General features: G+C 60.5%; 3 protein-coding genes and 1 non-coding gene across 4 annotated transcripts; 2 read left to right on the plus strand and 2 right to left on the minus strand.

Moving 5' to 3' along the window:
• The first annotated feature begins 6,567 nt into the window (after positions 1-6,567).
• TRNAQ-UUG (transfer RNA glutamine (anticodon UUG)) lies at positions 6,568-6,639 on the plus strand. The gene has a single exon. It is a non-coding gene; the product is annotated as a tRNA-Gln (tRNA).
• A 1,816-nt stretch (positions 6,640-8,455) lies between these two features.
• On the minus strand, positions 8,456-9,124 carry GNGT2 (G protein subunit gamma transducin 2). The gene is made up of 2 exons (XM_061343150.1): positions 9,020-9,124; positions 8,456-8,765 (listed from the first exon to the last, which is right to left on the minus strand). The coding sequence occupies exons 1-2, from the start codon at positions 9,101-9,103 to the stop codon at positions 8,640-8,642; spliced, it is 210 nt and encodes a 69-aa protein (XP_061199134.1). The 5' UTR covers positions 9,104-9,124; the 3' UTR covers positions 8,456-8,639.
• Positions 9,125-11,092: 1,968 nt separating this feature from the next.
• Positions 11,093-14,813, plus strand: ABI3 (ABI family member 3). Its single transcript, XM_061343253.1, has 8 exons — positions 11,093-11,200; positions 11,953-12,120; positions 12,810-12,986; positions 13,386-13,468; positions 13,551-13,652; positions 14,053-14,225; positions 14,318-14,443; positions 14,597-14,813. The coding sequence occupies exons 2-8, from the start codon at positions 11,986-11,988 to the stop codon at positions 14,755-14,757; spliced, it is 957 nt and encodes a 318-aa protein (XP_061199237.1). The 5' UTR covers positions 11,093-11,200; positions 11,953-11,985; the 3' UTR covers positions 14,758-14,813.
• Positions 14,814-16,430: 1,617 nt separating this feature from the next.
• Positions 16,431-21,209, minus strand: PHOSPHO1 (phosphoethanolamine/phosphocholine phosphatase 1). The gene is made up of 4 exons (XM_061343121.1): positions 21,141-21,209; positions 19,969-20,071; positions 17,847-17,951; positions 16,431-17,257 (listed from the first exon to the last, which is right to left on the minus strand). The coding sequence occupies exons 3-4, from the start codon at positions 17,889-17,891 to the stop codon at positions 16,499-16,501; spliced, it is 804 nt and encodes a 267-aa protein (XP_061199105.1). The 5' UTR covers positions 17,892-17,951; positions 19,969-20,071; positions 21,141-21,209; the 3' UTR covers positions 16,431-16,498.
• Positions 21,210-22,257: the final 1,048 nt, after the last annotated feature.

Below are 22,257 nucleotides of genomic sequence, written 5' to 3' on the forward strand. Positions count from 1 at the left end.
GAAAACTTAATTTCTTGCTTTTTCTTTTTTCTTCCTTTTTTTTTTCCTTTTTTTTTTTTTCTCCTTTTTTTTTTGGGAATGAATTCCAGTGAGAAAAACCCACCAAAAACCTGCCACTGCCTGCAAAAGGCCTTTTCTCAAGCCACCTCCAGCGCGAAATCAAAGTACGAAAGAGCTTTGGGATGAGAACTCTTCCACTCCCGGGATGCAAGGATGGACTCCTAGGGCAGCATTGACTATGCAAAGTGGGGTACAAGGGGTTTGCTGGTATCGAAACCACACCAGCTCAGGCAATTTTTATACAAACACTTGGAAGCCATATATATATATCTATATATTTATATATCTTTATATATATATATCCCAGAACCCAACCGAATCGGCCTCCTGGGTTGCCACGGAGGCAGCGTCGAAACCATCTTCTCCACTATGATGCTGTTAAGTATTTGACAGAGATTTGCCTCCGTTTTACCGAGGATTAAATGGTTTTAAAAAAGGAAAAGAAAAAAAAAGGAAAAAAAAAAAAAGAGGGAAAAGCAATGTAAAAGAATGGGAGCCACGTTTTTAATATGGATGCATAGAGGAGAGGAAAGAGGGATCCGATCCTGAGGACCAATGGGCCTGAACTCCTCTGCGTGCTCTAAAAGGTTCCCAGGGTTGGTTTATTGGGTTTTTAAAGTCCCATCTTGCTGGTTTTCAGCTGCAAGCAAACAGCCCTTGCTTGAACAGGGGTTAAATACCAAGGGTTTATAATGGATCAAGTGCTGCCGTCCTCAGCCCAGCACCTGCACCTCTCCCATTGACAGGTTTGGGGTGGGAGCAGAGCATGGGATCCAGCCCAGCTCCAGTAGGGAAGCTCTGACCCTTTATTGGTTTTTTTTTTCCCCATAAATTTGGGCTCAAAAGAGCAAAATTCAGGTTTGGCAGCACCCTGGCAGCAGCTCCTGCCCCTTGATGTGATGGGAGAGGGGCTTCCATGGGGTTTTCCTCATTGGTTTCTCTGGTTTTTTTTAGGAAACCTGGCATTTCTCCTGGGAAAAACAGTTTTATTGCTTGAAACCTGTGGCTTTCTACTTCCCTTTTTTTTTTTTTTTCCTTTAATTCCAGCCTTGCACAGACCCGTGTATTCAGAATTCGGGATGAGAATTGTCTTTCCAACAGCAAGCGTTTCGGGTTAACTGCTTCAAGCTGTGTCATTGATAAGGAAAACATCACAAAACCCCAACAAAACACCCCAAATCCCACTCCTGAGCACCCCCAGTCCTGTTGATCCGCTTGTTGCAGTGAGAAGATGACCTAAAATCTGATGATTCAGGGAAACCGTGGATGTTTTTCCCACCCCCAAGCTGGTCCCGGTGCCGTAATGTAGGAGTGATTGGTGCTTATTTCCAGGGGGATCTCTCTGTTTTCCTTAGGGAAATTATTTATATATATGAAGTGATTTGCAGTAAGGAGGGTGCTTCCAAGCTTCTCCCATCTTTCTCTGGAGCCACGCTGAGCTGGGAAGAGCAAAAGTGGGATAAGCTGGGATCCCTGGCACAGCTGGATGAGAGGGGTGGCAGGAGACTCGAGCGAGCCCTGGGTCATGCATGGAGCGAATAAGCAGGGGAAAATAATGGGAGTGAACCCCAAAAGCAAGCAGGAGGGATCCCTGGTCCCATGGCAGCTCCTTCAGCAGCTGGGTTCGGGAATAAGAGGTAATTGAGGGGGAATTTCCATATGGAGCGGTGAGAGGTGCCGGTGCCTCCTCCCTGCCTCGTTTTTATCACAGCAGAAATAATCTGGGTTTAACCTTATTTTTCATTGCCATTGTTTTTCTTCCCCATGAGCAAGGAGCAGCCCCAGCCCTTGCCCCATCCTGGGGTACATGGGGGTATCCTGAAACATCCTTCTCCATGGGGGAATGGGGATGCAGAGCTTTTAAGTGGATATAGGGAGCCTGTGGGCAGCGTTGGGAACAGGGTTGGAAAGGAAACCCAAGTGCTGCTTTGTGCCTCAGTTCCCCCCCTGGGGGTGATGCTGCTCTCCTACCTCATAGGGCTGGTGTGAGGATGGGCCAGTTTATGTCTTGGAAGCACTTGGTGCTTCTTGGTGCTGTGTCCTGTGCAGAGCATCGCTGGAGCCAGCCACCACCATGTGATGGAGAGACTTGGATTTAGGGGTTCACCTCACTTTAATGCTCTTGGAGGCTTCTGCTGTGCAGCTGGAGACAAAGAGAGGAAAAGGAACAGGAGAATCCCCAAATCCAACGGTTCTTCTCTTCCAAGCTCTAAATGATTTCTTAGGCGTCAAGAGCATCCTTGGGCTTGGCAGCGCTGCCTGGACCATGCTCCCTCCCTGCAGCCTGACCTGGCTGATGCACGGGGAAGGGTTTGATGGAGTCAGAGGAAAATCCAGTGTAAATATTGGAAAGAAACTGCCTGAAAGCTTCATTTTCTGTTTCCTGGGCCTTAGGTTTGGGGTTTGGTTTCATTGCATTAGTACAGAACGAGTGGGAGCAAGGAGCGGAAGTTAAACAGTGAATCAGTGCCAGAGGGAAAAACCTTTGTGAAGCTCCTGCTGTTGGGAATGGTTTCTGGGCTCTGGAAAAGCAAAGATCAGAAATGCAGGCTTGCTCTAAGGCAGCTGAAGACTTCTTTAAGTTAAGTTCTTATTGGTGTAGGTCTTCCCTCCCTGCCCCTGCCTCCACACAACATAGGCTTTGATAGGTTTGGAACTTTTCTTATTTGGGGAGAATTCAAGCTCTGAGGTTGTTTTTTTTCTTTCTGCTTTTGGTTTTCTTTTGGTCGTTTTTAATTCCTTTTATTTTCTGTCGTAGCTTTTTTTGGTTTCATTTGGACGGAATCGGTGTGATCCTGTGAAATGTGTATTCTCCCGAGGGCACGGATGTATTTCAGCATCCTCCTAATGCACTGGGCTCGGGCTGTGTCGTGCCGAGTCTTTCCCAGTCAAAGGGCTGGATTTGGCTATGGATTTGCTCTGGGAGCAGTGGGAATTAGCAGTACTTGAGCTCGGGAGGCTTCGATCTGCTCCTTGGAGGTGGGTGGCCATGGGCCGGGTATCTGGTGCTTGGCAATAACTATTCAAGGCTAGAATGGATTTGGGATGCCCGATGGTGGCTTTGTGTTGGGGAGGAGAGAGATGCGACCCCGTTTGGTCGTATCAGCTTTTCTCCTTGTTCTGTTTGTGTTTTGGTTTTAATTTCATGTCTTTTTGTTAACTCATTGGTGATGGGGAGGAGATGCAGAGCGGAGCAAAACCAGCCCAAGGCTCTGGAATCAGGAGTTTTAGTGCAGAGACCGTGCAGGTGCTGGAGCTGGAAACACACACGTGCAAACTACCTCAGAGCTGGTGGGAGGCCCCAAGGGAAGGATGGAGGGTCCCTTGTTGCCCCCCGTGGCAGGATCTGGCCTCCAGCCCCCCTGAGCTCAGCAGAGACCCTCCTGGCTGGTGGGGAGGCCGCTTTGGTGTCCTGGCTGTTCGGGAGAGCGGTGTGGTGGAAGAGGAGAGTGGATGAGGAAGGCTCTGCACGATGCTGGGATGTGGTGGGGTGGGACCGTGGCTAAGTTGGACCCTTTAAAATTCAACCCTGGGTTGACTTGGGTGTGAGGTTGATCCCTGCTGCTTTACTGTGCATTACAGCATTCCTTAGTTGTCTGGATACCTCTGATTGGTGGTGGTAAGATGCTCTGCTGGCCCACGGCAGCAGGATGCTCTGCTGGCCCACGGCAGCGGGATGCTCTGCTGGCCCACGGCAGCGGGATGCTCTGCTGGACCACAGCAGCGGGATGCTCTGCTGGCCCACGGCAGCAGGATGCTCTGCTGGCCCACGGCAGCAGGATGCTGTGCTGGACCACAGCAGCGGGATGCTCTGCTGGACCACGGCAGCGGGATGCCCTGCTGGACCATGGCAGCAGGATGCTCTGCTGGACCACAGCAGCAGGATGCTCTGCTGGACCACAGCAGCAGCCTGTCCCCACTCATGTGGCAGTGCAGTGGGTTATGAACTGTGGAAAGCACTCGGGTGCTGCAGATCAGCACGAGCTGACACCGAAAGGGATTATTTTTGCTTTAAACCCCCCAAGTTTAGTTAATAATTTCAGCCCCAGGAGTCAGAATGTACAACAGGACTGAAGCCATTTGGTTTTGGACCAGTTTGGGAAATGAGCTTGGTAAAGCAGCACCAGATCCAATGGGAAAGAGTTTGCTGATGTTTCGGAGTGGGGAAGGGCATGGCTCCGGCAGGACAGGAGGCAGGGAATGGGACTGGGCTTGCCAGGCTCTCCCATCGCTGTTGGCAGATCATCCTGGGAAATCATTAGGATTGACTGGAATCAGGGCAGGAAGTAATCCTTCACATGGCCGTACTCGGTGTGAGTGTTCGCTACCCAGCAGTTAATCACATTGGTTCATTCAAAGCGCATCTGGATCCATCTCGGGATCAAATTCCTTGACTTCGGGAGGAAAACTTGTCCCAAACCCATGCCCCCCCCGTGCCACTGCCACCTCCTGCGGCCCAATTGGGTTTAGGGTGGCTCCAGAGGAAGCCTGAGCTATTCCTGAGAGCCCCAAGGGGCCGGTGCCCGTGGAGCCCCTCAGCTTCACCTCACATCAAACCTGGGGGGCACGACCTTATATATAACCAATTCATTTTTGTTTTATCTACCTCTTAGCGACAATAGATGGAAACCTAGGTAGTGGCAACTCCACAGGCTGTAGTTTAGGGGAAAAAATGTAAAAAACAAGCAAAAAAAAAAAAAAAAAGTAACTACTCTCTTTTTCCAAAGAAAAATGTTCTTTAAGAATAGAATTTATGGGCTTTCTTTTTCATTTGAAAGTGGTCGTTAGTTGTAAAAGCTCCAGACCTCAGCAGTCCAAAAACGTTGGGCTGTGACTGGTGTTCTTTTGAATGCTCAATCTTCCATGATCTCCTTTTTTCCTTTAGAACATGGCTACTTCCTTCTCCCATAGCACTACTTCCATAGCAGTGCGCCTCCATCCTCCCCGCTTCCCCAGCCCAGTCCAAGCCTGGCTTTTGCTGTTGGAATCGCAGGCCATGGGATGGTTTTCCTTCTTTTCCCAGTGGCTTGGTGGGGTTGGTGGCAGCGTGAGGCGGGGATCGGGCTGAACTGGGGGTGCTGCATCACTCTGCATCACTGGGAGCACCCATTCCTCATCCACCGGCCGGGTGCACCCAAAGGTGCCGCTCCTCCCGGCAGCCACCCCAATGCAACTTGAGGCTATTCTGAAGCTCAGTTGTGCTTTCCTGCGTTGAGAATTGGTTTTTCCTCTTTTCAGCTGATTTTTTTTCTCCCCTTCCCTCTCCTTTCCTCTTCTCGTCCGTGTTCTTGCCTTGTCCCCTCGCGTGAGGCAGTTTGTTGGCTTGGATGTGGAGTTGGGGTTTTGGATGGACGTGGGCTCCGTTGCTCTTCCAGCGAGGTTGTTCTTTTTCTCCTTGGTTTGGTTTCGTTTTTTTGCCACAAACCGCTTCACTCCACTGTTTCATTGAAAAATAAAGAGGAAAAAAAGACAAATGAGCAAAAAAAAAACCCTCCACAAAGTGTTTGTGTGTGTTTGTACGGGGTGGAGAAGAGGAAATAGAGGGGGGAACAGAGAAAGGAATAGAGGATTATAGGAAGAAATAGGAAATAGAGGAATAAAGGAGGGCTAAAGGAAAAATAGAGATATAAAGGGGGGTTGGAGGACAAATAGAGGAAATGAATGGAGGGAAATAGGAAAATAAAGAGGAAATAGAGGAAAATAGAGAAATAAAGGGGAAATGGGGAGGAAAGTCAGAATAAAGGGGGAATGGGGAGGAAAGGCAAAATAAAGGGGGAAATGGAGGAAAATACAGAAATAGAGGATATGAAGGAGAAATAGAAAGGAAATGGAGTAAAAATCAAGAAATAAAGGGGAAAAGAGAGGGAAATAGGAAAAAATAGAAAAGGGAAACTGGGCGAAAAGTGAGAAAGAGAGAAATGGAGGGGAAAAGGGGGAATAGGGGAAAATTGATAAAAGAGGAAATGGAGAGGAAGAGGGGGGAATAGAAAAAAATTGATAAATAAAGAGGAAATGGGGAAATAAAGAGGGAATAGAGGAAAAATAAAGGAGAAATAGAAGAAAACCCAAACAAACGGGGCAAATCGGTGTTGAGGGTTGGTGCTGACTGAGCGCAGGCGGCAGCGGTGAAGCTCGGAGGTATCCCAGAGGATGCTCTGAACTGTCCTCAGTGCCGGTAGCACCCAAAAGGGGCCGGTATCGTGATTTAACGGGGTTTTAAGGACTGATTGATAGCATTTCCTATCCCGGAGGTGATGGGAGGGGAGGATGCGGATGCGTCCTGCATGTGCAGCAGCTTTCGGACCCCCTCCCGGGTGGCTCAAGGTCGCTATCGGTGCCCTTGAGCCACCCGGGGGGGGGTTCCTGGGGCTGCCGGTACCGGAGAGGGAAGGCAGGGATAGGAAGCAGAATCCCATCACCGCAACAACGGGATAACGGGAGCGAGCATCACGACGGCGTCGGGCACCGGGGTACAGTGAGGGCGCAGGGATACCCACGCTACGCAGCGGTCCCATGGTGTAATGGTTAGCACTCTGGACTTTGAATCCAGCGATCCGAGTTCAAATCTCGGTGGGACCTCGCGTTCTTTTTGCCTCTCTCCGCCGCCCGTTCCGGTAACGCAACGGAGGCGGACGTGAAGCGGGGCGGAAGGGCAAAGGGGAGGCAACCGGGGGCACCCAATCCCACCCCCGGCACCCGTCGGGCTCCATTTTGTGCGGGGGCGCCGCTTCCCGACTGCGCATGCGCAGGAGAGGCGGGCCTGTGCTGAGGGCAGGAGCGCTAGCCTAGCGCTCAGCGCTGATTGGCTTTGCGGGATGTCACTCCTACGTCTCCGTTCTTCTATTGGCTGAAAGCGCCCTCAGCCCCGCCTCCCCCCCGCTGTCGGTGGAGCGACGCCGCATTAGAGCGTAGGAATCCGGCGAGTGCAGGTCTCGGTCGTGCAGTGTGAGGAGCCTTGGCCAGTGCTTAAGCCGCCGTTGGGGCCAGAAGCGTCCCGAATCCCTTCAGCAGCGGCTTAGCGGCTCTGACGCACTTTTCCAGCCGTTTAACGCCGGTTAACGGGGTCAGTCCCTGCAGGAGACCCGGTCGCGCCCCGGTTATCGGCCCCGCAGCCCAGGCAGCGCCGCTCTGGCGCTCCGCGGGCCCCGGTGGAGCCGCTCTCCAGCCCTGCCCCGTGCCGCCGCACAACGAGAGGCCGCGGTGGAGCTGTGGGGTTTATTTAGCGTCTGCAGGAAGGAACAAAACCACCTTGTTTCGGTCTGGGTTGGGTAGGGGGGTGGGTGCGTGCTGGAGCTGCCGCAGGGAGCGGGGGGGAGGAAAAGCCTCTTCCTTGGGTCAGTCCCTGCCAGGGACCGCCCATCCTGGGGTGCTGCTGGGGCTGAAGGGGTCCCGGAGGCGGTGCTGAGCAGGGCTGGCTTGGGTGGGACCAAGCCGTGGCCCAGCAGGCAGGAAAACGCTGCTCCAGGTGGGGTTGGCAGCAGCCTCCCTTCAAGCACAGCACTGAACTGGGGGCCAGGCCCATCTCCGTGTGCTCCTCAGCACCGTGGTCCACCCGCAGCCTTCCCAACGGGAACTGCCTGCGCCGCCGCCCCTTCCCGAGCACCGGATGGACGAGGTTGGCTCCTGCCCTGAGGTCTTTGCCGGGCCTGACTCTGCCATGGGATGTGTGGAGCTGAGCGGGTCTGGGCTCTGAGGAGCCCTGTGCTGTCAGAGGTGGGCTGGCAGGAGGCAGGAGTGGGACAGGGCCTGAGGGGCCCTCAGAAATAAGAAGAGCTGCAAATAAAAAGAGCTGAAATAATAAGATTGGGCAAGTTTTGGAGTGTTTTCCCCAAAGATCGCACGTAGCTGTGATGGGTGAGGAAAAGAAAACCCCAAACAGCCCCAAAACTTCCCCAGAGCATCACCCTCCTGAGCACAGGAGCTGGCTTATTTCTATGAAGCAGGGGATGAGGTTTGCCCTTGGGAGCAGGGGGATCCCAGCCTGGCACTGCTACCTTAGGGCTCAGAGTCCTGCCCTGCCTGCTCCCAGCCATCCCCATGGCGGCTGGGCCGCGGTGCGGTGGGGCCCTGCAGCAGCACGGAGCTGATGGGCAGCAGGGGCAGTGCTCGGAGCCCCGTGGGCGCAGGCAGGACCGGGCCTTGCATTCCCATGGCTGCCGGGGGGGTTTCCAGGGGAGGAAGCGGTGGGGATGACCCCTGCTGCGCCGGAGGCACGGAGAGGAACTGACTTGGGCCCGGTTCTGCTGCAGCAAGCGGGGCTCAGCTCCGGACCCGGCCTGCTTGAACCCAGCTCCGCGGTTTCGGTGGAGCCCAGGCTGCTGCTGCGGCTCCAATGCACAAGTTCTGCCTGCAGGAAGCCCGAGAGCCGGCGCCGTGCTGGCTGCTGAGCCTCATCTCCGTGCCAGGGGTCATGGGGGGGCTGCTGCTCTGCTTTGCTGCCTTTGCTGGCCCTTAGGTGCGCTACGCTTGGGTGCCGGACCCCCCGGTGCCGAGGGCAGACTACAGGGAAAGCAGGGTTGGACAGTCCCGGCTTGCACATGGGAGCACCCCTGTGCCCAGCGGTGACAGCAGCAGCGGGGTCAGCTTATGGTGCAGCCCCCCTTCTCCTTAAAGGGGTTCTTGTCCTCGGGGACTCCTTTCAGCAGCGGGTCCTCTCCTGCCATGGACTCGATGTACTCCTTGAGCTCCTTGCCGGTCTTGGAGATCTGCCAAGGAAGGAGACGTTCCATGGGAGGGACGGGATCAAATCCTCACGGCAGAGCTGCCTGCAAACCCGTTTGTGCGGCCAGGAGGGGGGAACCGTGCCCATGAGCATCCCACCCAGCGGGGGGTGTGAGGACACGGGGCTAAGCCCCATGGGGGCTGCTCCCTGCTGGAGGTTCAATGGCAGGGGTTGGGGCTCTCCTCCCTTGCAGCACAGCCAGGGAACGGCCCCGCTGTGTTTTGGGTCAGGACTCACCATCTGCCTCTCGTTCTTCACCTCCTTCTTCAGCTGGTCCAGCTCCATCTTCAGCAGCTCCTTCTCTGTCATGTCCTGAGCCATTCTGCCCTGTAAGCACGGGGAAACAGCTCATTGGGGACAGCTGGGCACCCCAGGACCATTGCTCCAGCCCTGCTGGTGGTGCAAACCCCTCTGTCTCAGCTCCTCCCACGGTGGGAGCTGGGCTGATGCTAAAGGAAAACCTTTAGAAGGTTCTAAAAGCAGGAGGCACCTTTCAAAGCCCTTCTTGTACCGTCTGCTGTAACCAGAGTGCCATTGCCTTGGTCTCAGCGGGCACAGGGTGACTGATGCAGCTGGAGGGCAGGCAGAGGAGGACCCAGCCTGGTTTCTAAGGAGCTCTTTGCTACCACAAGCCTTGAGGTGACCGCTTGAGTGGGGCTTAGCTCGGGAAAAGGCTTCTGCCTTTGGGCTGTAAGAACCTGGGTGCCAGCTCTGCAAACCAGACCCTCCTGGTCCCTGCTTCCCCCCCAGATGATGCCCATTGGGGCCCCTTCCTTGCTCTGACCTCGCCTGTTTGCACCCGGAGGCGTTGCTGGCTGCTCCTGGAAGATTTTGGGGCCATGGAGGCTGGAAGAGCCCACCCAGGGGCTATGGGAGATCCCTGCACAAGCTGCCCTGGCCTGAGATCTGTTCCCATCACAGAACTGGGCTTTAAACCCGGTGTGTCCCAGACCCTCCTGGCTTCCTGTGGCCGCTCCTCTCCCCAGCCATGCCCCAGAGCAGAGCACAGGAGCCACAGCTGCTGGCCTAAACCAGGGGTACCCCACGGTGCGATGTGTGCCCGGGGGAGCAGTCACTCACCTCGGGGGACGAGGGCTGCCCCTCGCAGCAGTGGCGATGCTCAGAGACCCCTCCAAAGGGGGATGCTGCTGGCTGCGGTCCTGCTCTCCTGCTCCAGGCTGAGGACTCCTTCAGCTCTGGGGAGCAGATGTCCTTGTCCTTAAGCTGATAATAGACTCAGGAGAATAAGCTGGTCAGGTGTTGGGCATTAGCCTCAAAGCCCAGGGTAATCAGTGGTGGGGCTGTGGGATGGGGGCAGGAAGCCTTTGAACCCCTGCCATGGGTGCCTGTGCCATAGAATCCCAGAACCCCAGCCTGGTTTGGGTTGGAAGGGACCTTAAAGCTCCTCCAGCTCCAACCCCTGCCGCAGGCACGGACCCCTTCCACTGGAGCAGGGTGCTCCAAGCCCGTGTCCAACCTGGCCTTGAGCACTGCCAGGGATGGGGCCTCCTGCACCGTGTCCTGCCCTGGAGCAGCTTTCCCTGAGTTGAGAAGGGGGGGGAGAGGAGAGGAGCCGGGGCCAGGGGAGCTCGCAGGGGGCCGGGAGCAGCTCTGGGTCCTCCCGGCTGTGAGGAGCCGGAGGAAATCCCTCATTTCCCTCGGCCCTGCGCTGCTGGGGCCACGGGCTCAGGAAGGGCCGAGCCGGGGCAGGGGCTCTGCTCCTGTCCGGGGGTGCAGAGGAGCCGGGGCCGAGGACAGAGCAGGGGAGGCCCCAGGGAAGCACCTGCGGGAGGAGGGGGATTTCCTGCCCGGGCTCTCCCAGGGATGTGAGCAGCCAAGGGGCGGACGGGCCCTGCATGGGGGCTCTTGGCACAGCCGGGGTGGTGCTGAGCGGGGCTTTGCCTGCATCTCCTGCCCAGCCCGGCCCGGCTCGGAGAGGGGAAGGGAAGGGAAGGGGCATGGCCCTGCCTGGCTGAGCCCCGCACCAGCACCAGCAGCACCAGCACCAGCACCAGCAGCACCAGCAGCAGTAGCAGTGCATGGACCCGGTGGCAGCCCCAGGGGTCGGGGTGGGTTTGGGTCCATGCCTCACATCCTTTGCTGCTGCCGGGAGCCCCGCACGTCCCCCGTGGGGCTGAGGCTTCCTCCCCAGCTCACTCTGGTGTGGGGGTGCCCCTGGGGCCCTGCGTCAGCGTCAAAGCAGGGCGCCGGGGAGGAAGTGGGCGCAGAGCCCGCACCATGGCGGAGCCGGAGCAGGAGCCGGAGCAGGAGCTGGAGCAGGAGCCGGAGCAGGAGCCGGAGCAGGAGCTGGAGCAGGAGCAGCTGCAGCGCCGCATCCCATCGGGGCGGGAGGCCCTGCGCCAGCACCACTGCAACCTGCAAAGGGTGGCCGAGTACTGCGAGAGCAACTACCTGCAGGTGAGGGTGAGCCCTGGGGTGATGTGGAGGGGTTGGTGGTCCCTGGGCGGTGATGGGAAGGCTCTGCCGTTGCGGATGGGAGCCTGAGCGACCCTTACCCAATGCGTGGGGGTTCTCTCGTGCCTCAATTTCCCCTCTTGCCCCACGGTGGGTTTTGTGCTCAGTTCCCAGAGCGGGTTTGGGATGGAGGGAATCATCCCCCTGTGACAACAACCCTGTTGGCCCCAGGGGGCTGCGGGTGCCTCTTGGTGGTGTGGAGGTGAACCGGGTGCTTGTCCCGGATGGGGACCTCTGGGGTGAAACAGGCTCAAGCCAGACCCCGAGGCTGCTCCTGAGGGGTTGGAGCTACCAGAGTGGAGCTGAAGGGGAAACGTGATGAGACCCAGAGGAGCTGTGGCTGCCCCATCCCTGGCAGTGCTCAAGGCCAGGTTGGACACAGGGGCTTGGAGCAAGCTGCTCCAGTGGAAGGGGTCCCTGCCCGTGGCAGGGGCTGGAGCTGGAGGAGCTTTAAGGTCCCTTCCCAGCCCGTTCTACCTGGGGGTTCTGAGCCGCCGTCCCCACGGTGCTGGTGGTGCCTTGGGCTCTCCCCAGCAGAGCGGTACCAACGCAGCAGCAGCGGCAGCATCGCAGGGAGGCCCCAGCGCGTCCCCGGTGCAGGGGAGGCCGGGGGAAGTTCGATGCATTTGGAAAGCAGAAGGAAGGGACCTTGGGGCTCCACGTGGAGCTCCCCGTGCCCCCCCCCCCCATTGCAGGCGAGCGACCAGCGGCGGGCGCTGGAGGAGACGATGGCGCTGAGCGCGCAGTCCCTGGCCAGCGTCAGCCACCAGGTGAGCGGCTTGGCCAGCGCCTTCCTGCGGCTGCTGGAGCTGCGGGCGGCCGAGCTGCGCAAGGTGGAGGCCGACATCAGCTGCGTGGCGCAGGTTGGACCCCGCGGTGCTGGGGCTGTGGGAAAGGGGGGATTTGGGCAGCTCAGAGGGGACAAAGACCCCCCCCCCCCCATGCAGCATCACCTGGCAGTGGGGATGTGAGACCATGTCCTTGGTGGACCCCAATGTGTCAGGGGATGAGTCCATCTGGGGCTGGGTCACTGCTCTCTGGGGTGTTCTCCTGGTCTGGGCACTCACAGATCCCGGTGGGTCCCATGGGAGCTGCCTGGGAAAGCTCTGAAGTGAAGCGATGGGGCTCGGAGCCTTGGCCTGGCTCTGCCCTTGCTGGGGGCTGGCTCTCTCCTCCCGGAGCCTGGGGACACCGATGTGGGTTCCCGTCACCACCCGCCCTCTTCCTGGCACTTGGAAGTCGCCTGGAGCTTTTCCAGCCACGGGAGGAGACGGGATCCCAGCATCACACTGGGAGCAGCAGGAAAACAGCTTTGGGTGGCTGAGGCCCACGGCTCCCCCTGCCCCGTTCCTTGCTTTAGGAAGGGCCAGATCTGCTGTGCGGGCACCGAGGGCATCACTTAGGATGGAGCAGAACAGGATCAGCCCTTGCGGCTGTGGCCGGGCTGTGGGGTTCAGGCTCAGTCCCCCCAATCCGCCCCCAACAGATGGGGCTGGGAGGGGCGGTGGGGAGGCCCCGGGACGGGGCAGGGGTGACAGCGGCACCTCCGCAGCGCCTTGAGCTGCACAAGGAGAAGGTTTCCCGCCGGGAGATCGGCTCTTTGGCCGTCAGCACCAGGCTCCCATCGGGCCAGAAGGTCGTGGCCCCCCCGAGCCCCCCCTGCCTGGAGCCCTACTGCAGGAAACCCCTCAACTTCAGCGTCCTGGACCACATCGGCCACGGCGTCAAGGTGAGCCCGGGGCTGCGCTCCCCGCAGCTCCCAGCGTTGCACTGCTGGGTTCACAGCGGCTCAATGGGGGCTCTGCCCGTCCCCCCCCCATTCATCCCATTGGGACTCGGTGGTCCCAGGCAGGGAGGGGGGGCTCAGCCCAATGGAGCGCAGGGGAAGCGCGGCCCCGGGTCCCCGGCACAGGAAGGCGCTGGGGGGGGGGTTCGGTCCCCACGGAGCCGCCGTGGGGCCGGGGGGGGGGGGAAGCGGCAGCGCTGGGGCTGCGGTTCCCACGCTGCAGGCGCCTCCCTGGGCTCCTTCCGCCCCGCGGCTCCCATGGGGGACCCAGCGCAGGGCCGGGGGTGCCGCTTCCCGTGCCCGGCTCCGCTGCCCTCAGCCCGCGGCTCCCTGCGCCCGCAGGACCGCAGCGCGCAGCTCTCCCGCACCGGACCCCTGGCTCGCAACGGGACCAAGGCATCGGCGCAGGCTGCGGGCACCCTGGGGTGAGCCTCGGGGCTGGGGGCATCGGGAACCCGGCCCCATCCCCGCAGCCAGGCTGGGGCTCAGCGCCTGCTCTGCCCGCAGGAGGAGCGGCCGCGTCCCCGGGCCCGTCCGGCCGCCGGTGGTTCCCGAGGGCAAGGTCTCCGCGGCCTCCTCCTCCTCCTCCTCCTTGCCCATCTCCATCGGGTACCGGTGCTGCGGGAGGCTGGGAGGGCCTGGGGGCGGGGGGGTCACTGCTGCAGAGGGGGGTTGATGGCAAACGGGGCTTTGGGGATCGGTGGCTCTGGGCAGGGCTGGTCTCTAGAGCAAACCCATCCTGATGGGGAGGGCTGGGGCACAGCGTGGGGAAGGGGTTTGCATCACATCAGGACCCCCTGCCCCACTGAGTGACACCCATCCTCTTGGAGAGGGTCCCTGATGGGGAGGGCTGGGGCGCAGCGTGGGGAAGGGGTTTGCATCACGTCAGCACCCCCTGCCCCACTGAGTGACACCCACCCCGCATGGGCCAAGGGTCCCTGTTCAATGGGGGGGGGCAAAGCTGGCCCCAGCCTCGCCTCCCCCTGACCCCATCACTGCTGCCCCCCAGCTCCAGCGGGGCCCCTGGTGAAGGCATCATCCCCCCCCCGCCACCGCCACCGCTGCCAGGACCGTGCCCAGCGCCCACCGCCGCCATCCCAGCACCAGCACCAGCACCAGCCCCAGCCCCAGCCCCGCTCCCCGGGCCCCCGGAGCTGCTCCCGCTGGAGCTCCTGTCCCCAGGTGAGCCCGGGGGTGCTCGGCCCGGGGGGCTCACGGGGAGCGTGCGTGGCCCCTGTCCCCCATGGAGCCCCTCACCCCCATTGATGCTGCAGCCCCCGATGACCTCGAGCTGCCGCCGCCGCCACCTCCAGCTCTGCCTGACCCAGAGGATGTGGCCCCACTGCCACCCCCCCCTGCAGAGGACCCCCCCTGGGCCCCACAGAGCTACGTGGAGAAAGGTCCCTTGGATCCCCCCATCCCTGATCCCTGCCAGGGTGCTCTTGGGTGAGCCCAGATCACAGCACCCAGGGCCCGGCTCTGCCCTGGGGCTGGAGTGAACCCGGAGCAGCCCCGGCAGAGGCTCCATGGCCCTTCCCTCCCTCCTCTCACAGTGGTGGCCCTGTACCCCTACACGCAGCAGCAGGACAACGAGCTCTCCTTCCAGCCCGGTGCCCTCCTCTTCGTCACCCGGCGCCACTCGGACGGCTGGTGTGAGGGTGTCATGGGCCAGGAAGCGGGATTCTTCCCTGGCAATTACGTGGAGCCCTTGTGAGCCCCCTGCAATCCCAGCAGGAATCATCCCCACCTGGATCAGCTCCTGCTGCGCTTCGCCTCCGAATCAGAGCATCCCCTGCGCTTGCTTTGTGTATTTGATGGCAGCAGCATCGGTTGCTGCAGGTACTGGGATGGAAACGCTGGTCCCCATGGGCTGATCCTGGCGATGCTCCCAGCCCCAGGAACCTGCTGCCCATTCCCCATCAGCTTGAGCTGCAGAATTGGTTTGGGTTCGAAGGGACCTTAAAGCTCCTCCAGCTCCAACCCCTGCCACGGGCAGGGACCCCTTCCACTGGAGCAGCTTGCTCCAAGCCCCTGTGTCCAACCTGGCCTTGAGCACTGCCAGGGATGGGGCAGCCACAGCTTCTCTGGGCACCCTGTGCCCGTGCCTGTTGAGATGCAGAAAGGGATGAGCCCAATCCTCCACCAAAGGGGTACCCAAGGGGCTCCCTCCTGCAGAGCATCGCTTGCAGCCTGGCCCCACGCTGCTGCTCCCCCTCCATCACCTTCCTCCCCCTTTCACCGGCCCAAGGAAGGGAACAAACACGTACGGAGCTGTTGCACACCCAGGTTTATGGCCTGGATACAAACACCTCGTGTGTGCAATATACAGCTCTGTATCCATATACACAGATATGCATTTCTTTAATTCCATGGCTTTAAGTTCCAACACAGTTGAAGAGGGTCCAGAGGAGGAAGAACGGGGAGGGGGGAATGAAGGAAGAGGAGGAACGACTCGGGGCTGCTTTGGTTATCACTGCCCAGGTTTGTGCCGGGGTTCCGATGCTGTGGAGGGGTTTCCGCCACCCTCAGGGGCCATTAAGGCTGTGGAGAAACCCGGGAGAAGCCAACTCCAGAGAGCAGCGAAGGCTGAAGGTCCCCTCTGCAGCGCGCCTGGAAGGGGCCGTTCATAGTGCAGGGAACAGGGGACCTGGTGGCAGGGGCAGTGCTCAGCACCTCCCAACCAGGGCAGGAGGGAAACCCATCCCCAGGGGCCGAGGGGAGCTGGTTTGAACCAGCGCACACCGGGAGGTCACCGGTGATGGCTCGGGATGAGGAGGAACCTGCCCTGGAGGCAGAAGCAGAGGGTGGCAGTGGAAGGCAAGGGCAGCTCCTCCTCTTCGGGTGCAGTTGCAGTGCCCTGGGGATGGGCTGGAGGAGGCGTTTCCCCAGGTGCCACCTTCCCAAAGGCTTCCTGCTCCTCGGGTCAGGGGTGTTCAGGGAGTCAGGTCCCAAGGGACGATGCCTCCATCGCCAGGCCCAGGAGCGGGGCTGGGATGCAGAGGGGGAGCTCGGGCAGCTCAGATTCCCCGGGTTCCATTTCCAGTGGCCTCGTGAAGAGGCAGAGCCCTGGAGCATCGGGATGAAGGCAGCGGCAGGCAGCTCATGGCCAGGCCGGGCGGCTGAGGAGGATGAAGGCGCGAGGAAGCACGTGCAGGGCCCAGCCGTGGGGAGGACCCAGCCTGGGCCTTTGGGAATTGCTCTTGTGAAGTCAAAAGGGGAAGGGAAGAAAACCAAACCTCCCCCCTCCCAAATCACCTTTAGCGTTGGCAAACACCGAGTGCATAGAGGAGGCTTCACCTCCATGGGGCAGGGGAAGGGGGACCTGGGGAAAGTGCTTGTACCAGTGGGGAGGAGGAGCTGGAGGGGAAAGGAGCCCGGGAGCGGGTCCATGGTGTGACCCCCCCCAGGCCTCTCCTCTCCCACCCTCTCCGAGCACCCAGGTCCCTTCCGAGCCATCAGCACTTCCTGAGGAGCTCCTGCAGGTAGCGGGCGACCTCCGCAGCCGATTCCCAAGGGACAACGGTGGCCTGGAAGGCTCCCGGCTGCTTCTTCTCCATGTCCTGGGTGAGCCGGTGCATGGGGAAGCCCTTCCGTGGGAAGGCCACGTCAGCAGCGGTCAGAGCAGCCGCAGGGCAGAAGTCATTGGCACCATCTCCGACGTAGAAAACCCTCTCGAACTCCAGCTCCTCCTGCGCTCTCTCGGCCAGGTACTCGGTCAGGATCTTGCGCTTGCACATGTTGGCCGGGCAGTCAAGGCACTTGTGGCTGTGGTAGGGCCCCAGGGTGAGGTACCCCCTCTTGTCGAAGCTGGCCGGGTTGCTGAAGACCTTGCGGAAGAGGGAGTAGACCCCGGCCGCCTTCAGGGCGCATTCGATGCCGAACATGTTGGCGTCGGAGATGAGGATGACCTCGAAGAGCTCGTGGTGCTTGGAGAGGAACTGGAAGAGCTCCGGGATGCCGGGGGTCAGGGGGATGCTCTCGTACACGCTCTTGAAGGCGCCCATCTTGACGCCCTGCTCCCCCAGGTAGGCCAGCACCCGCTGCATGTACTCGTTGTAGGAGCCCTCGCGCAAGGTCTGCCGGATGTGCTCCGGGAGCGCCTGCCCCGGCGCCGCGCGCACGATGGAGTCGTCGCTGTTCTCGTTGATGATGGTCTCGTCGAAGTCAAAGACAAGGAGGAACCGGGGGGGCCGGGCACCGGCCATGCCGACACCCTGCGGGTGCGGGATGATGCTGCTGTTAGCGCGCGGTGCTGCCCCTGCCGTGCTCCTTGGCCGGCTGAGCCCAGCGAGGCTCCGGGATGGGGGCACCTAATCCCTGCTGGCATCCTCACCCCGGCCCTAAGGCCTTTATCCTGCCTAGAAAGAGCTCATTTTGCCCGCTCTAATCCCGTTCCTGCAGTCAAGGGGTCACTGGGCTGAGCAAGCACCGCATCCGTCCCTCCTAGGGACGCTTTGGGGTGGGTTTATCCCAAAGGGGTACCCCAAAAGGGGGTTTGTGTCCCTGCAGGACCAGTCTGGCTCTTCCCAATAGGAAAACACTTTGCAAGCTGATTCTTGCTCCATCACCCGGGCACAGCTCCCCCCCGGTTGGGCTCTGTAGGCACCACAAAGCCTGGGATAACTCAGAGCTTCCTCCTGCCCCGCTCTAACCCCCAAAGCAGGCACGGAGCCTCCCTTCTAAAGCCATCACGGCCCCTGCAGCATCTCCCAGTGCTCCCATGATCCCGACCAGAGACCTGCAGGATGGGGACCCCAATTCCTGCTCCTGAGAGGGGACGATGTGGGTGCACATGGCACTGACCTTAAAGAGGCATGGCAGCCCCACGCCCTCACAGCACCTCTTCATGGTAAGAGCATCACTCTGCGGGCAGCGGCTCGCTGAAGGCAGCGCTCAGGGCTCCTCCGCCTGCAAAGCACCAGGAACAGGGGGGTGTTAATGGGTCCGGCACCAAAGGGCACAGCCGGGTCCTGCAGCCAGTTCCCAAACTCGGGACCTTTGTTCCCGGGAACGGAGGAATTAAAGGAGCCTCTGCAGGGCCCCTTTAATGCTTTTGAGCCCTCTTAATTCCCCCGAGTGCCCGGGCTTTGCTGCAGGGAGCAGCGTGGCTCAGCCACCAACCCCAGGACCACACGCTCTGTTCCAATGGTGCCCTCGCTTTCCCACTGTTATCCCAGCTCAGGATGGGTTTTCCAACAGCGGCATCCTCCCGGCATGGAGCAGGCAGAGCAGTGACCCCCTGGGACTGGGGTGACTTGAACCGGGCTCCAGCAGCACGGCTCAGCCATCAACCCCAGCTCCACACACTCTGTTCCAATGGTGCCCTCGCTTTCCCACTGTTATCCCAGCTCAGGATGGGTTTTCCAATGGTGGCATCCTCCCGGCATGGAGCAGGCAGAGCAGTGACCCCCTGGGACTGGGGTGACTTGAACCGGGCTCCAGCAGCACGGCTCGGCCGGGCCGGGAGCGTTGCAGTGCTTTGGCCGCCAGCAGCAGGGGGGGTTTCACAGCCCAAGGTGCTCTGTGGGGGCCTGGGCTGGACGGGAGCCCAGCACCAACCCATTCTGGGCACCAGCGTGGCCCAGGACGGTGCTGGAAGCACAAACCACAACCGTGATGAGAGCCCAGCTGGAGCCCCGGGCCCTGGGGAGCCTCCCAGCAGGCACCAGGCACTGCTTTGTGGAAGCCCCCATTGGAAGCCAAGGGGTGTTTGCAGGCATCACTGAAGCCAAGGAATGCTCCATTTAGCCTGGGCGTGGGACCAGCCACCACAAATTGCAGGTCCGGAGGCAGAGAAACAGAAAAAGACCAAACGTGAAAGAAGAATTGTCCTTTGGGGCTCTGTTTCAGGCCCTCAAGAGCTGCCAGCGGTGAGAAAAGAACTTGGGTCAAAGCCTTAAGGAGACTGTGCTACAGGGAATGGGCTCACTGGTACTGTGGACACCACTGTGGGCACACGAAGGGACAAGGGGGACCCTCACTGGGAAAGCTCTTTTGGGCCCAAGGTCCTTGTGTTTTGCTCCAGTGGAAGATGCCCCTGCCCGTTCAGGGCTTGGGGCTGGATGAGTGCTGAGGTCCCTTCAGCCCAAACCAGACTGGGGTTCCATGGTTCTACATCAGAAACTGGAGCAAAACCAGTTTGGTCTCTCCTGGCTCCCTCCTTGGCCCATCACCACCCTCAGCACAGGTCCCTGCAGCTCCCCAGGGCTCCTTTGCTCTTCCTAAAGCATCGTGAGCCCCAGCAGGGATAAATCCAACTGCTCCCAGTTGCTGCATTGGGCTCCTTGCCCCAGTGTCCCAGTGCAGCTGCACGGAGCCTGCTGGATTCAGCTTCCCTTGGTGAGTTTGTGGGGAGGAAAGAGCCCCCTGGGCCGTTTTCTGTGGGAATTCTAAGGAAAATGCTAATCCATGAAGTCCGCTTGGACAATGCTGCTCCCTCCCATCCACCAGCAGGAGACCAGAGCATCCCAGCACGCTCCTGCAAGAGCTGCCTTCTGCTCTCTGCCCTCAATTCACTGCATCCAAATGTGCATTGCTTGTATGCAAAGGAGATATTAAAACCTAAACCAGGGTTATTCAGGGAATAAAGACATGGGATGGGATTTACCTCTGGGGGCTGTGGGGCAAATGATGCCCTTCCTGTATGTGCTGTTTTCCCCTTAGGATACAGAAAAGGGAGATCCCAGCATTGGGAGGGATTTAATAAACCAGTGCTCACTAAGGACGAGCCCAGCTGTGGGACCCCAACCCCTGGCTCTGCCCCATGCAGGACAGGGCAGCTCCCAGCCCTCTGTGACTCCAGTCCCTATCAGCGGGCACACCGGTGACGGCGGGGCATGGCTCCATCCGGAGCAGGGAGAAGTGAATCCCATGGGGATGGTGCCACTGCTCCCAGCGGAGCTATTTCTGCACGGAGATGACTCACCCGGCGCCTGCTTCCCGGGAACGCGTCCGTCCAGCGTCCACAGAACAGGGACTCCCTGCAAGCCAAGGGAAAAGCGGCCGCGCTTCCCACCATGATGCAAAGCCTGGGTGTGGGAACAGAGCAGAAGAGGGGGATTTGCTCCTTAATCCCATCAAACAGGAAAGGATCCAACCGAGCGCGGGGTGAGGAGCAGAACCCGCTGCTGGGCTCAGCCCCAGCCTGCTTTGGCCCTGTTCCCCTGAGCTTCGCTCCCAGCCCTCCCGGGGTCCTCCCCACCCCCGTTATCGCTGCAGCCTCAAGCCTGGGGAGGGGTCAGGGCAGGACAAGTGCGCGCAGAGGAGCGGTGCGGAGCTGCCCCCCCCGCCCTCCGCCGTGCGCACGGGGATCAGCGCCCGATCCCGGAGCCGGGAATTGCGGAGGGGACCCGGGGGCATTTCCCAGCCGCAGGCACAGCCCCGGGGCTGGATTTTCTCACCCGCCAGACCCAGCTTTTGCCCGATTTTAACGTTTTTCACCCTAATTTCACCACTGACTTTAGGCAAACGCAAGTGCCCTCCTCCCAGACCAGGATTAAGGGCAGAGCAAGAGGATAAAGTCCTCCTGCCCGGGGGGGTCTCAGCCAGCCCTGCCCGGTGCCACCACACCCCTTCCCCTGCTCCGCGGCTCCTGCTTCACCCCAGCCCCAGGGGACGGGGACGTGGTCCCGGGCACCCCGGGTTTACGGTGGCTGCTCCCGACCCGCAGCGTCACCGCAGCCCCCGGCGCTCTCCGCGCTGCCCCCAACAGCCCCAAAACACGCGGGTTTCACCCCAGAACCGATGCGGGTGCCGGGTTGAGGGAGTCCGAAACCGGATCCCCCCCTCTGCGGTACCGGAGCCGCCGCCGGGAGCGCGCATCCCGCGGCCTCGCGCCCTGCAGGGCACCGGCGCCGGTGCCAGCGCCGAGTGACAGCGGCGGCTGCTCTGGTGCAGGCACCGGCGCGCCCCGGCCCCGCTCACGCTCGGGCGCTCCGGTACCGCCCGCTCCCCGCAGGGTGCTGCAGGATCGGCCCCTCCCGGAGCCCACACCCGGCCACGGCTCCTCGGAGCCTCCCGCCAGGTCGGCGCCTCCCGGTACCGGCAGCGGCCGCCCCGGTGCCGCCTCGCACCGACCAAGCCCCGGAGCCTCCTTACCGGGTCGGAACCGCCCCGGTGCCGGCGGCTGCGGGGGCGGCCGCAGCCCCTCGGCCGCTGCTCGGGCCGGGCACCGGCGGGTGCTCGGTGCTCGGTGCTCGGTGCTGTGCGGCGGGGCCGGCGCCGCTGCCGGGGCTGCCGGGAGCGCGGCCCCTTTAAGGCGACGCAAACGGAGCCCCGCGGAGCAACCGCAGTCCGTATACGTCGCAGCCCGCTCAGCCAATGGCAGCAGCGCCGACCCGTACACAGGGGGCGGGACCTGGCGGAGACACGCCCCTTTCCCCGCGAGGGGGGACACTCACTAAACGGGCTCCCCCCCCCCGAGCATCAGTAAAACCATCATTAAGAAACAATTTAACCGTTTTGGGGGGATTTTGCCCCAAAACAAGCAGCCCCCGGCAATGCCCAAGACCGGCGTTCCCCATAAACGGGCGGGGGGTGTGAGGGGGTTGTGATGGCAGAGGCGCGCCCGCAGCCCAATGTCCTGCCCTGGGCTGCAGGGCGGCGGTGCCGCGGTATCGGTGGCTTTGCAGGAGCTCTCATTTGCGGCGATAACCGCATAAAGCCGCGCTTGTTCCGAGGCTGGAGGCAGGGAGGGGACGCGCCCGTCAGAGGCTGGGTTTTGCCTTGCCTTTAATTAGGGACGTTCGAGAATAGAAGGACGCAAATAAAAGGGCAAAGCTCTGCAAAAAGGCCGTGGTTTTGTGCCCGGCGCTGCTCCGGGCGCCGCCACGTCGAGCTCAGGCTGCAGCCCCCGAAGCTCTCCATTGCCCCCCGGCTGGCACCGTTCAGAGCCCCGAGCGCTGCTGCGGCCAAACCGCTGCTATTCTGAGCCCTTCAGCCTCGCCCCGCTGCTAAAGGACACCCTCCGCTAGGTACCAGCAGCAGCAGCCTCCCCCAGCACCAGCCCGGCTACCAGGGGCGTGTTCTATCCCTTATGGAGCCAGAGGCATCCAGGGGGGCTTGAGGCAGAGCACACCCCGCTTCCCCGGCAGTGTGGGCTATGAGTGCTCAACGCATTCCCCACCTTCGGAGCTAGACCAGCCCTTGTTAACCCAGCAGCCGTGTTCAAACCACAGCAGGGGGTACGCGACCCTCAAAAGGGCAAATTCTCTCC

Source organism: Neopsephotus bourkii, unplaced genomic scaffold, assembly GCF_033783945.1.
Source record: "Neopsephotus bourkii isolate Nb327-2 ecotype Australia unplaced genomic scaffold, CSIRO-AGI_Nbou_v1 NB_1821, whole genome shotgun sequence".
NCBI classification, from domain to species: Eukaryota; Metazoa; Chordata; class Aves; order Psittaciformes; family Psittacidae; genus Neopsephotus; species Neopsephotus bourkii.

Bases quoted from the DNA above. Each gene is read 5' to 3' on its own strand.
- GNGT2 (XM_061343150.1), bottom strand. From the start codon at position 9,103: ATGGCTCAGGACATGACAGAGAAGGAGCTGCTGAAGATGGAGCTGGAC. The intron at 8,766-9,019 runs GTGAGTCCTGAC...CTTCCTTGGCAG, and splicing joins TGAAGAACGAGAGGCAGATG to ATCTCCAAGACCGGCAAGGA.
- ABI3 (XM_061343253.1), top strand. From the start codon at position 11,986: ATGGCGCTGAGCGCGCAGTCCCTGGCCAGCGTCAGCCACCAGGTGAGC. The intron at 12,987-13,385 runs GTGAGCCCGGGG...CTGCGCCCGCAG, and splicing joins ACATCGGCCACGGCGTCAAG to GACCGCAGCGCGCAGCTCTC. The intron at 13,469-13,550 runs GTGAGCCTCGGG...CTCTGCCCGCAG, and splicing joins CAGGCTGCGGGCACCCTGGG to GAGGAGCGGCCGCGTCCCCG.
- PHOSPHO1 (XM_061343121.1), bottom strand. From the start codon at position 17,891: ATGAAGAGGTGCTGTGAGGGCGTGGGGCTGCCATGCCTCTTTAAG. The intron at 17,258-17,846 runs GTCAGTGCCATG...CCGCACCCGCAG, and splicing joins GGCTGCCATGCCTCTTTAAG to GGTGTCGGCATGGCCGGTGC.